Source organism: Gekko japonicus, unplaced genomic scaffold, assembly GCF_001447785.1.
Source record: "Gekko japonicus isolate JY-2015 unplaced genomic scaffold, Gekko_japonicus_V1.1 scaffold158, whole genome shotgun sequence".
In the NCBI taxonomy this organism is placed as follows: Eukaryota; Metazoa; Chordata; class Lepidosauria; order Squamata; family Gekkonidae; genus Gekko; species Gekko japonicus.
Genome location: NW_015170279.1, coordinates 1,625,481 through 1,639,490, shown reverse-complemented (window position 1 = coordinate 1,639,490; position 14,010 = coordinate 1,625,481). Strand labels below are relative to the sequence as shown.

Here is a 14,010-nt window from a genome sequence, read left to right as displayed (position 1 = left end):
CCCCACAGCCTCTCCCCTTTTCCTGCTTCCTTTCGGATTGCCAGCTACAGGTTGGGAAATTCCTGGATATTTGAGGGTGGAGTCTTGGGAGGCAAGGTTTGGGGAGGGAAGTGACTTCAGAAGGGTGTAATGCCATAGAGTCCATCCTCCAAAGCAGCCATTTTATCCAGGGGAATTGATCTCTGTCATCTGGAGATCTGTTGTAATTCCAGGTGATCTCCAGCCCCCACCTGGAGGCTATAGAAAAAAATGAGCTCACCGAAGAAAACCACTCTTCTATAACTTTAACACACTTGGTTATACTTTTTATAATGTTTATAATGCAAATTTCTTATACTAGACAGCATTCATCCTCTCCCCTTCCCCTGCCTCATTCTCTCCTTCTCAGCCATTCACCAACCTACCTTTTATGTATCTCCCATCTTCAGCTATAGTTATTATTTATTTACTTTTGTTTTACTGCACCTTTCTCCACAATGGGGACCAATTTACATAATTCTCCTCTTCCTTTCCCCTTTTTATCCACAGAACAACCGCATGAGGTAGATTAGGTTGAAACTATGTGACTGGTCCAAAGTCACCCATTGAGCTTCCACAGCAAGATGAAGATTTGAACCTGGGTCTCCCAGACCCTACTCTGAAGCTCTAACTGCTACACCACCCTGGCTTTCATATAGGGTGGCTGCTGTTGAACAGTAGCAAGCAGCCAGGCCTAGTTGAGTCATGCAAGTTGGGTGCTATCATGTCACCTAGAGATTGCTTCCAAGCCTAGGTTTGCCAACCTCCAGGTGGGACCTGGACATTTCCCATAATTACCACTGAACTCCAGATGACAGAAACTGGTTCTCCTGGAGAAAATGGCTGCTTTGGAGGGTGAACTCTGTGGCATTATATCCATCTGAGGCCTCTCCACTCCCTAAACCCTGCTTTTCTCAGACTAGCACAAAATCTCCAGGAATTTCCCAACCTATATCTGGCAACCTTAACCAGGCCTGGCCCCAATTATTCCTCCCTCACAGGCTAAAACAGGCCTAAAAAGGACCCTGCCCTCTCTCCCCCTGCCTTTGCTGGCAAAACCAAGACTGGAATATGTGGTTGCCTAGCGACAGCCACTGAGAAAATCCATTGCTTAACTCGACAGGCGCTCCTTTTATCGTTTTGGGATTTTTAACCACCCCCCAATGTGTTTTTTTTAGATTTCACATATTTCTGCAAAAATTGTTTTCTTTTCAGGTTTGTAGAAAGATTCACAGCTCCAGTCACCAGATTTAAGTATCCAAAGATTTCGCCAACTTCACTATTGTCTAGTCTACTTCCACACAGCCTTATTGTGTAACTTCAGAGTTACTGGATAATATGAAGTTCTGGATCAAGCAAATTGTATGTCTCCAAACTGGGTGTAGGTTACAACAGAAATCTGTGTGTGTTTATTTAGAAGTCATGCTAAATTAAACTGGATTGACTTCCAAATAAGTGTGCTTAAAATCACACGCTCAAAGCTCTCTAACCATTATATTCTGGATTCTGCTACATTGAAATGTCATGACAAATCTCTGTGTGCTCATGATGGACATGAACCTTGTCTGTTGCCATGCTCACACATTCCCCTCCCCCACAGGGTATGGTTGGAGGCTTCAGTTGAAATCCAGTTTGCTGGGCCCCACAAACCAGGATTCTAAACTGGGATTAAACTGTAGTTTAGAATCCTAGTTTGTGGGGAGGACGCCAGATTGACCAAGTTTTTGTGTTGGTACATCACAGCAAACGGGAGTTTGACTAAACAGCTTTTGAAACCAGGAAATCCTCAATCATGTTCTATGTGTGAGGGAGACCATATGAACATGGCAACAAGCCAGATTCATGCCCAGCATGAACAGAGGGTTTTTAATGATCCCTTAATGTAGCCTACACATATGCTTGATTGCAGTACTGACAAGCCAATACAGCAGGAAGGAAATAGTGAGAAACAGCAGTTAGAAGAATTGAGAAGTGTATGTATTATGCAACATTATTGTTTTCTCATGAAGAGTCGTGAAGTAACAATTGATTGCAAAGAAATGTATCAATCATAATGGAAGTTCAAATATTTTCTTAGTAATGTATGTGTGTAAGGTGCCATCACATTGCAGCCGATGTATAGGGTTTTCAAGGCAAGAAACTAAGAGAGGTGGTTTGCCTTTGCCTCCCTCTGCATAGTGACTCAGGAATTCCTTGGTGGTCTCCCATCCAAATACTAACTAGGGCCAAACTTGCTTAGTTTCTGAGATCTGACAAGATTGGGCTAGCTGGGCCTATCCAGGTCATGGTGACCAGGGCTATTTTTGTGCAGGAACGCACAGGAATGGAGTTCCAGCTGGCTTCCGTTCCGAGTTGGCCATGCCCACTACAGCCAAAACCTCTGCGCATGCGTGGCTACAGAGGGAAGGCCTGGAGAGTGCCACCCCCCTGGCAACTCCAAGCCGGGCAGGCCAAGGGGGTCCTGGAAGGATTGGGAAGGCATTTTAATGCCTCCCTGTGCCTTCCGCAGTCTCTCCAAGGGCCAGCTTATCCGGGCAAGCCAAGGGAAGGCATAGGGGTGTGGCCTAATAGGCGAATGAGCCACACTGTCAGGGTGTGGCCTAATATGCTAATGAGTTCCCGCTGGGCTTTTTCTACAAAAAAAAGCCCTGATGGTGACTTAGTACTACCGGTATTATATTAGAAGTTGTTGTACACTAGCCATCTCAGTGCTTAGTTTACTAAGACAATACGAGAAGAAAAATTCCTGAATATCTTTAAAACAGCTAAAGTTTAACTGAAAGAAAATTAGAAAATTGCCAAGTAAAGGATAGGACTCTGCAGAAGAAAACCGTGCATTAAAGAAAAGTTAACTAGGGAAGGAATATTCCCAGCCTCAATGAATTACACAGCTGTGTTACAGTGAATTTTGGCGAATGTTGACATTCCTAGGCCCAGGAATTTTTTTTTGAATGTCTGAAAACTCAAACACATCAGTGAATGTTGACAGTCATCTGAAAGTGATTGTCAGTACTGAGTAGCATTAGCTCCAAAAAGTGGGGGAAATAGATATTTTCGGACAAGGACAATATTTATCTGGGACTGCCAGCATTCACCAGATTTTGGACATTATGCTATAACATACATATTTTGAAATAACCTGAGAATATTAGAGTGTGGGGGTATTAGCAGCAGTCTTCAAAAACACACTTGCTACCAAAAAGGGGGGGGGTAAGAAAGAAAGAAAGAAAACATTAAAAAATTGCATGCCTGCAAGAAGGCAGTGGGGGTTGGATCCAAAGAACTGTGAGTGGCACTCGACTGGCAGAATAGATCCTTCCTGCCTCTTCCCTTCTTTTGCAGCCTCCAGAAAACTACTCCTGGGGAAAACATTTTCATCTGCAGCATGCAGGGAAGGTACAGCTGAAGTGGCCTTTGGCTCCCCGAAGGGAAACGTTTGAGTCCAACCTCATTTTACTGACCTGACGGCACAAGAATCCAATCTGTTCAATAAAATCATTGTGAGACTTAAGCATGCACAGCTCACACAGGAAATTATACTTGGTTAGAGAAACTTTCCACAGGAACTGGTGGAAAAGAACAGCAAAGCATCATTCGTAGATAAAAGGATTTCCAGTCCTTCCTTGTCTCACAAAATTAAAGGGGGCGGGGCTTCGGCATGTGCCCCGCCCCCCTGCACCTCACCCGGGGGAACTGCGTTCCCCCGCGTTCCCCCCAAAATGACCTCTGTGTGAAACCATTCCCCCCCCCACTTAGTACTTTTGACTCATCCAGTAATGTGTCGAGTTCTTTGTTCCAGGTTACAAAGTTGTGCATTCATACACTTAACAGTTGTGGGTGTCTGTTTTAAAAAAACATTTTGAATAAATGACATGTCAGCCTCATGCAACCGTTAGTGCAAGCTGCTTTTGAAACTCTCCCCGGTTTCAAAAATGGTCTTTTTGCACCCCCTGTTCAAGAAACAGAAATCCAAGTTCCCTGCTGGTGCACAGAATTAGCAATCAGGAATAGGCCCGGTCCTGCATTTTGGAAGGCCGGCTGTCCTGAGGCCAACTGAACTTTCCTGCTTTCTTTCCTTCCTAGCATCCTCCATAAAGGGAAGCAAGATGCGACTGCTGACAGGCAAGGCAGTGGATCCTCTTAGAGCTGTCTTGCTTTGCCTTAGAGGGCAGAGATGCATAGCACATCATCACCTCATTAAGGATAGTTGCTTGTGAAGGCTCAAAGCTCTGGAACACAAGTTTTGGGAGGAAGCATCTTCAGAAATGGCAAATCCAGAACCAGAAGTTGTCATCCTCCTGTGGAATGTACTTAGCACAGATCTATGACTAAAATAACCAAGAAGCATAATGATTGATCTAAATATCCCCCCCCCCCAATGCTCTGGGTCATTTGTCGAGCTCTACAAATGTGATTGTGAGGCCTGTTTTATTAATAGAAACGCTGGATATTCTGACATTTGACATCTGGAGCTAAACAGAGGATGTCTAGCCCTCCTCCAAAGCATTCCATGCAAGTATATCTGGGTATAGCCTTGCATTTCATCTGGCAGGACTGCCTGTTCTATTAGCATTGGCAAAGACACCCTTGTTGAGTTCAGGGTTTGAATTTTTTTAACAGTTTCTCACAGTGAAAAGCTGACAGTTCCTATTGCTATAATGTGCGCTTATTGTTCCCTTTACATTATGCGACTAATTATAAAACTGCTAAATTATATTAATTTAGTCTATTCTAAAACCAGCTGTTATCCAGTAAAGTAGGCTGCTACAAAGCAAGTTCCGTCCATAATTATTCAGTTAGCCTTCAGCGTGCTACAATGCTTGTTGTTTGCTTGCTGCTACAGACTGGAAGTCTGTTTGAGTTATATGCAGGTGGTTGATTTTGCAGGAAATGCTAGTCAAGAAAGCAGTCGTCTTCTCTGAACAGTATCAGGTAGGAACTGAGAACCTATGTAAGATTAGATCCTTTTCCAGGTACTAGAAGATTGCAAGCTATAATTTGCCAGTTCACATAAGAGTAGCTGGAGCTGTCCACTGATCTGAATGGTACTGCAGAAAAAAGTATGAAACAGCTATTTTTAAGAACCATAACGATAAACAAAAACAGCACATAATAATAACAGAAAGCATAACTCAGTATCAGTAATGGAAAAAGTAATTAAGAGAGACCTTTCTTGGTGCTTATGTCAGTGTAGCTCCTGTGACATTAGAAATGTTCTGTGCCACAAGGCTAAACGAAATGGCTGCTACCTCGATATCAATGCTCTGACAAGCTGTGGACCCACAAGGAATAGTGGGGGGAGGTGGAGATTTGGAAATCCCATCCTACCCCCTAATCTCCTTCCCAGGGTATGAGCAGGCTGATTTCTCATCCCCTTCCTTTTTCCTTTAACTGACACTCACCTATGCTGAATATTCTGTCCCTTGCAAAACATATTTACTCTTCTCCATGATGGATTTTTTTGGGAGGTGGGTAATTTACAGTATCTTCCCCCCCCCCTGTATTCATGGCTTCTTAAGTTGGTGGAGACCTTTCATTTGTCTATGAGTGACCGATTTGGCCACATAGAAGGGAGACCATTAACAATTAGAGGGGGGGGGGGCGTGATATCAGAAAGCCAGAGAAGGAGGGCTATTTAACCATTTGCCTGCCTACCATTTTTCTGCTCCAGATCTCTCTCACCCACTCTGCTTATGTTTCTCTTCACAGGATATGAAATGTCTTTATCCTCACAAGCATGTTTGAACTGTTGCAGTCAAAGAAATTGTTTAGAAGGCAGAACTGAATGGTAGGGAGAGGCGTAGGCATTCCTTCTTCTTCACTTCTCTGCTTTCTCTCCCTCAACCCTGCTTAGGGTTGCCAGCCTCCAGGTAGGATCTGGAGGTCTCCCAGAATTACAGTTAATCTCCAGACTACAGAGATCAGTTCCTCTGGAGAAAATGCCAGCTTTGGATGGTGGACTTTATGACACTGATATCCCACTGAGGATTCTTCCCTCCCAGGTTCCACCCTCAAATCTCCAGGAGTTGGCAATCCTACCCTTGCTGCTTTTCTTTTTAAAAAAAGGGAAAAGAGGCATTGGGTATCTAATATAGACATTTACACATAATGACCTCTTCATCTGAGACACCATTTTTGAGAAAGTGGCACACTCTTAACAGTCCGGGCTCTTGAGGATGCTCAAGACATACAAGTTGACAGCCGTATTGACAAACTCTTGGTGGTGTTAAACTGATGTTCTGTAATCAAAGCAGTACATTGAAAAGGGGGAACAAATGGATTTTATTGGGATATATGTATAGTACTTTTAATACTTGTTTTGGATGGCAAGCACTGGATTTCAGGTTGCATATTAAAACTATATACATGAGCTTGCAGAAAATGATCAATAGAAAAAGATTAGAAAATACTCTTGTTTGATTTAGAATGCTTTTTAGTGGAGTGGAGGATAAATTGAATTCCGTTCTCACAGACAATTGGTTTGGTTTGTTTCACTGGAGCTTGCACAGGAGGATTTAGCGCCCTTTGCCCTGTTGTTGGATTTCCTGACTTGGAATCAAAACGTCTTGGGCTAGCCTTCTGCAATCTCAAAACATGTTTAGTCGGGGATCTAAGTCCGCTTAATTCTGAGGAACTTCCTTTTGGCTTGATTGGCTTAGGGACTGGAATATTAGTCTATTTTAATAGTTCAGAATATGGAGAACCCAGTAACTTCCACTGTGGCAGGGCATTTCTGCTAATCTCCTGACTGCAAGAGAAGGAAAAAAAAGTGGTTGTTCTCCAAGTGCCATTTTTGTCTTTTCAAGAAATGACTCTCTGGAAGGGTTGTCTTTTTAAAGTACACCTAGCAACAGACAACACAGTGGAAAAACTGTGCGCCCCACAAAATTCCTGGGCTAACTTTAGCTTTTACAGCCTAGTGATTCAGATAGTCTTGCCTTTATACTTTCTCCTTTGGACTGATTCGATACCAGCCAAAATCCAGGAGTTTGACACTATTCCTATTATTCCCATGATCCCTCTGCCCTTCCTCTGAGGAGCTGAGAGTGATATAGGTGGTGACACTTCCCCATGTTATCTTCTCAGCAACTTTGTGAGGTAGACGAGAGGTGTTTCAATTTCATATTGATTAAGTAGGGACCTGTTCCCAGGTCTATCCACACTCCCACCACACTAATACTATTCTGATTTTTTAAAATTACTATGTATTCTTTTTTACTCGCCTTTAAAATATCCTCTTAAAGGAAATCATTGTGCAAATATCTGCTCTGTTGCAATGAAATATGACAATGAAGATGTTTGGCAAGGTGGTTGACACACTGAGTCATACTCGGCTTTAGAAACAACAATGAAATCAGCCTGGTTAATCAGCCTAATTATGTCCATCCTTCATGCTGGAGAAGGATGGTTGAGGGTGGAGTTTAGGGCATTACCAGCTTTCCTGAGTTGGAACTTGACTTCTGGCTTCAAACTTCCTTCCAGCTGCTTTAATAGCTTGAAACTGGAATAAGTTACTGATTCTTTTTTTTAAAAGAACCAAGTCAACTTCCATTCAACTTTCAGTTCCAGCAGAACTGACAACTTGAGACTTTATTTACTTCCTAATTTTTGCTTGCTGGTATTTAGAGTTCACTGGATTACCCCTCCATCTCTCTCTCGAATTTATATATATGATTGAAAACAGTAATTGCTCTGTGACTTTGGTGGAGGTAAGTTTGATCTATGTGTGTATTGTTGTATTTTATAAAGTCCTCTCTGTTTGGGAAATGCAGTGTCCTCCTGATAAGCTGAAAACAAGCAGTCTTCCCCGCTGCATAACGTCTCATTGCTGCTGCAAAGACCTACAATTGGTATTTTGGGGTGTAACAGTTACAGCCAGTAGGGCTATAGCAATGTGGGGCATTGCTAGTCTCTGTTTACATCTAAGGCTAGAGTAGCCTGGTTATGAAAGTCTGCCTCCAGAGTGTGTTATACTTAAATTGAATCTGAAATTTGCCCAAAGGCCACAAAAACTATCCTGCTTATTCCTTGAGATGCATAATTCAGTGTCTTTTCCTCTGAGATTCTCAGTGTTTCTCAGAATTTAAGCGTTTTGTTTGTTGTTTCCAGAAGAAGCAGAGGAAGAGCTGAGTCTAACATGACATTATTATTCCTTGCAAGAAATATCTTTGGGGGTCGGAATTATATTAGAATTGGTTCCTAGACTTTTCATTTAGCGTGCAAAGGGGTAAACAGCAGCTTGATAGAGACCATCAGGCAGAAAACAGGAAAGTACTGGACTTCCGAACTTGCACGCAGTCATTTCCTGTAATAGATAAGACACATTAGTGTTTAAATTTGGCAAATAGTTTGATCACAGGTGGGGAGGACACTGCACTTCCTGCCACACTGCTTGCTTGCCCACTTGTCTGTGATGATAAAGCCAGGGTCTCCAGCTCACGTGTGTGCTTCTTGCTATGCAGACACCAATGCTTTTGGCGAGCACATAGCGAAAGATATAAAGCAAACTGTTGTTCAGGCTGCAAAAGCTGCAAAAAAAATTTTTTTTTTAATTGTCTTTCTACCAGCTTACTTCAAGATGTACCATAGTCATTTACACTGGTCTGGTGGTTTTGTTTTGTTTTTTAATCTGGGCAGAAGAGTTACCAAGTTGAATCCCTTTTCTATCTCCCACTTCGGGGGAATGGTAGGCTAAGAATGTTTAAATGGACAACCTGTCCTCCAAGGACATCAAGGCAGCATTACATAATTTCCTCCCCCTAGTTTTATCCTCACAACACCCTTGTGAGGTAGGTTAGGCTGGTTGGCCCAAGAGCTTCAGTTGAGATTTAGGCATAAAAGGGGGAGGGGATTTGAACCCAGGTCTCCCTCATCTAACTACTACACTATGTTGGCTCTCCTTTTCTGCCCTCTCAGCTAGCTTCGTTTAAGGAACTGGTATGCCTTTTGCATTGTAGTTAAAAATACAGGACTTTTGGCTGTCTTGTACATAGACCTAGTTATTTCACACGTAGTGCAGTACACCTACATATTAAGTACTTCTTGCACATACCTGAAGTTGTAGAGTTGGTTTCAGATACCAGTTCAGTTTTTCTCCTTTCAGCATATCATGCTGGGAAAGGGTGTAGCTGCATTCCTTTGCAGTTTGAGTATAAATGTAGCGAATCTAGAACATTGCTATCCCTTTAAATGAAATCCGTGTATTAGGACCAGCCAAAATGACATGAAACTTCTTGGTTTAAATGTGCATTTTTCTGAGTTGCTCAGAGGTATTGTTGAATCATTCATGAGTTGTAAGCACTCTGCTATGAGAAAAATATCACTTCCAGTTATAATTTTAGCGTTAAGACTGTGGCAAAGCTTTTGGTGCAAACCAAACATAATCCTTATATATAAAAATTAGGAGAGTTTTGTATATCTGGAGTCCTGATTTGGATGTTTACAGAGTCGCCATATGAGGAAAATAAATCTGCCTATCAGTTTTTCTGAATTTCCAGCTTTTGTTAAAAAAAAAATCACTAAAAAGTCATTTTAAAACATTAATTATAGTGATATTCGTTCCCCCTTTTATCACTGTAACGAAAGAGGGTGGAGGGGTTTTTTTTTAACTGAAAGCTGGGACACAGATTGTTATAATAATATTCAGTTGCTAATTAAAAAAACACCCACCCCCCCAATGGCAGAGGAAGGAAATGGGTGCTGTGGGGACAGGGGCAGGGAAAATGGCTGTGTTTTTTCTCAAAACTTTGCAGGAAAACAGGTCTGGGAAGCAGGGGGAATCCCAGAAGGTACACAGGGGGAAGCCCAGAAGGTACACAGATGTACCATAATGCTGTGGGGAATCAGAGAAAAAAAGCTGCTTCCCAACAGCATAAACCCAGGGCAAACAACCTTTGTGGAAAACGTCCTAATGAAGATGTTGACCGTTGCTAGGGTTGCTAAACTCTAGGCAGGGCTCGGTGTCCTCCTGGAGTTGCAACTGGCCCTCTCCAGAGATCAGTTCCCCTGGGGAAAATGGCAGCTTTGGAGGGCGGACTCTATGACGTCAGATCCCCTCCCCTCCTCAAATCTGCCCTGTCCAGCTCTGCCCCCAGACCTCCAGAAGTTTCTCAAGCCAGTGAAGGCAACTCTAATTGTCGCTCATCTGTACTGCCACTTCATTCTGCCAGGCAATGTATTGTTATGAGGGCTTGGAGGCCAGAACCCGAGTCTTAGGTGAGCACAGCCTTCACGCAGTTTCTGTTCACAGGGTCTGTGGCTCCCACACAATTCTGCTTTGGCATTTAGGTACATCTAGCCATGTAGGACAATCAGGAGTGCGTATTTATGCAGCTCCTCGAGTTGATCCCTCGGAATTATATCCCAGTTCTTTTTCCCGCTCTCCTGGCACTTACAGGTTTATTTAGGAAATCCATTACTCTGCTTTTCTCTGCAATGGGAACCCAGAGCAGTTCACAGACATAAGGTAAAGGTTTCCCTTTCTCAAAAGCCAGTCGAATCTGACTCTAGGGTTGCGGTGCTCATCTCCGTTTCAAAGCCGAAGAGCCAGCGCTGTCCGAAGACGTTTCCGTGGTCATGTGGCCGGCATGACTAAACACCAAGGCGCACGGAACGCTGTGACCTTCCCACCGAAGTGGTACCTATTTATCTACTTGCAATTTCTTGCTTTCGAACGGCTAGGTTGGCAGGAGCTGGAACTAGAGACGGGCGCTCACTCCGTCATGCGGCACACCCGGGTCTTGAACTGCTGAACTACCGAGCTTCCACAGCCTGCAGTTCAGCGTCTTAACCACTTGAGCCACCGCAGCTCACAGACATACCTAAGTATAATTTAAACAAGCAATATACAATTGAAATGAACAGAGAACAATATAAACCACAAAATAGCATTTTAGTCACTTTCAGCTGGTGCATCCCCAGCGATTTCCTTTTTTTGGGGGGGGGGAGTGTGCTTCAGCAGACATGTAAGCATTACCAAAAACGAGCGGCTTTTCTATTTGTATCCCCCCCCCCAACAGATTTCATGTACATATTGTACATTTGGAAGAAGCTAAAAGAATGTGTGCAAGTCATTCAAGATAATTTGATTAATTTTGAAACTAGGAGTTAATAAGATACGGTTGACTGGGACATTTAAAAGGCATAAGTAGAGCCAGATTAAATTTTCATAATCATTGCCACCTTAACACTGTATCCTGCATGTCAGATTTTATCCTCAGCCCTTCTTCCTCTGATGATTATCCCATAGTGTGGAATAGATCCCCCCCCCCTTCTGTGAGGAAACCCTGCAATCACAGTGTTGTTCCTTGAGTCTCGCACTTAAATAACCACCTATGGCATAGCATTGCCGGAACTGAAGTGGCACTACTAATTTCCAAGTTACACTTGAAGGAGAGGTGTGTCTTCCTTTCACCTAAACAGGACAGGTCAGATGAGATTTTGAAACTGCTGCACTGCTGGCTTAATTCGCTCTTGGAGCAGCTTAAAGCAGCCATCTTGACCTACTCGTATCACTCGCTCTCTTCTGAGTTTTGCACAACCAAATAAATTTCACTTCTCTCCGTCTTGCTCAATATTGGTTAACTTCCCTTTTTTGGTGGCTTTTCTCTTTTTTTCTGCAGAAGGAGAACCGCAGGCTTCAGGAAGCCAGCATGCGGCTTGAGCAAGAGAACGACGATCTTGCACATGAACTCGTAACAAGCAAAATCGCTCTACGAAATGACTTGGACCAGGTGAAGAAAGCTTTTCCCTACTACAACCAAGCGTCAGCTGAACTCCTGTGCAGAAAGCAACTGGAGAGCAGAACTCAAGCAATAATTATGGTCCCCAAAGCTTTTTGGCATCCATGAGCTGTTGGGCTGGAGCTGGTTATAATCGTAAACAGGGTGTCACTGTGCTATCTGGGTGCCACTGCAAACATATAATAATTACTCCCTATTTAATTGCTGACTGAATAGTACAGCTGTTTAGATTGGAAAGCGTTAGCAGCAAGGGCCAGAATATAATTTTGCAAGCAATTTTGAGTTTTGCAAGCCAGGGCCAGAATATAATTGTGAGCAGCATTTTTGCCAGAGAGAATTTTTTGAAGTACTTCAGAGCTATAATAGGAGTATGGATCAGAGCGTTGAAGTACATGAGAAAAATCCTTTTTGGCTGTGTGCATCTTGCCACACATTAACAGTATTTTACCTTCTGGGGTACTTGTAAAAAATTAATGATGTGTGAACAGTGCTTTGTGCCTATAGGAAAACCTTTTTTAAGTACAAATTATTATCACTGTTACCAGCAGGTTGAATAATATTCTCTCATGTGCAGCTCAGTACCTACCCTGCTACCCTAGGAGAAAAGCATATGCTTCTGTGCATTCAATTTCTTTTTCTGCTATTTTTTATATGTGCGTGTGAGTGTGTGTGCATCTGGGATTCATGGCGACCTCTGGTGACTGACCCCTACTTGGGGCCTGGAGGATATTCAGAGAGGTGGCTGAGTAAAGCCTGCCCCCGCCTCCCACCTCTGGTATTTCAAGGAGGTCTCCCATCCAAGCACTTGCCACAGTAGGCCCTGCTTAGCTTCTGAGATCTGAGGAGATCAGGCTTGCCTGGGCTATCTGGGTAAGGGCTGTACATTCAATTTCGATGCATGCTGGTGACCCATAAAGTGATTTTTGTCAGAAGGGGATTCCGTGAATTTCCTTGCACCCAAATAAAAGAAAAGGACTGCGGCATTGTGACAGGGGCATGAGAGAGGGTCTGCTGTAGCCAGGACTCTTTAGTCAAGTCCAGAAATTGTCTAACTATGCAGTAACAATTCCATTTGTCAGCTTCCTGTGTATCTATGAGACTTGCATTAAGCTCAGAGGAATGGCATTTCTGATTAAGAAAGGGAGTAGAGCTATGCTGTACCAAGTCTGTGAAAGAAGAATCTTGCAAAAAGACTGATTTCCCAGTTAGCCTTCTGCATGTCTCATCAATACAAATGGCACCTGTGCGATTTTCCAGTGTGGAGCTGTTAACTGCAGATGAATAGGTGGGAATTCTGTCTCCTGGTCCAGTGTTTCTGTTCACAAAATTACATCCTGACGTTTGATGTTTGTTATGGATTGATGAACTGAACTGTAAAAGGTCAGCTGTCCCCACACACAAACATACACATGGCTGCAGCTTGCCATGCATCATTAAGGGAGCTAATTGAATCACTGTGGATGATTGCAAAATGCAATTAGATTGGGCCTTAGCAATCTAAACAGGATCCTCACTCCCGCAGACTGCTCATTGGATCAAATCGATTCCAGTGGACTTCCAGTGAGCAGTGTGACCAAGTTAGAGTGAGTCTCAGTTCTGGGACAGAGATCACTTTCCAAGTGCTTCGGTGGTTGTTGAGAGCCTACAGGTCCCCAGTACTGGGCTTGGAAAAGAAACTCAGGCATGGCTCTTAAGTACTTGACTCATTTCTGCTGGCCTAGAGATGTGTACTTCTGGGCTCTGTGAATTGATCCAGGCACTCAGACAACTAGCCTGAAGTGTCTGGATTAAAAAAAAAAAATCGTCCAGAGTCTGCTGTCTCCATACTGCTGGAGTGAGAAAATGGGTAAAGGAAGGGCAGGGGGTGAGGCAAGCAGTGGACCATTCCTTCTCCACCCTTAGAGTTCTGCTCTCGTGAAGTTCACAAACTACTATGGAAGATCTTTGGACCAGATGCCAAGGAGCGGGGTGGGATTAGATCCTAAATGAGATGAAACGGTGGGCATCTGCTCATCTGTTCATCCCTAAGTGTCAGTCTTGTAAAGCTGAGCCCTTCTTTCAATCCTCAGGCTGAAGACAAGGCAGATGTTCTGAACAAGGAATTGCTATTGACAAAGCAGAAACTAGTGGAGACTGAAGAGGAGAAACGGAAACAGGAAGAAGAAACAGCCCAGGTAGAACTCTTCCCTCAATGCGCGTCTGGGATTTTAGCAATCGGTGTGCAAAACAGTTAAATATAATGCATCAGTGG

The 14,010-nt window shown here is 43.3% G+C and overlaps 1 protein-coding gene across 2 annotated transcripts in view; it reads left to right on the top strand.

Moving 5' to 3' along the window:
- The window catches only part of LOC107115949 (rab GTPase-activating protein 1-like), a 50,994-nt gene that overhangs the window by 28,103 nt on the left and 8,881 nt on the right, over nucleotides 1-14,010 (top strand). The window contains exons 1-3 of one of the 2 annotated variants that reach the window (XM_015417751.1): nucleotides 7,578-7,727; nucleotides 11,640-11,750; nucleotides 13,829-13,933. In XM_015417751.1, the coding sequence (XP_015273237.1) occupies nucleotides 7,689-7,727; nucleotides 11,640-11,750; nucleotides 13,829-13,933 (255 nt within the window). In that variant the 5' untranslated portion in view covers nucleotides 7,578-7,688. Of the gene's footprint in view, nucleotides 1-7,577; nucleotides 7,728-11,639; nucleotides 11,751-13,828; nucleotides 13,934-14,010 lie in introns of those variants that run through there. The other variant, XM_015417750.1, reaches the window with a different exon arrangement.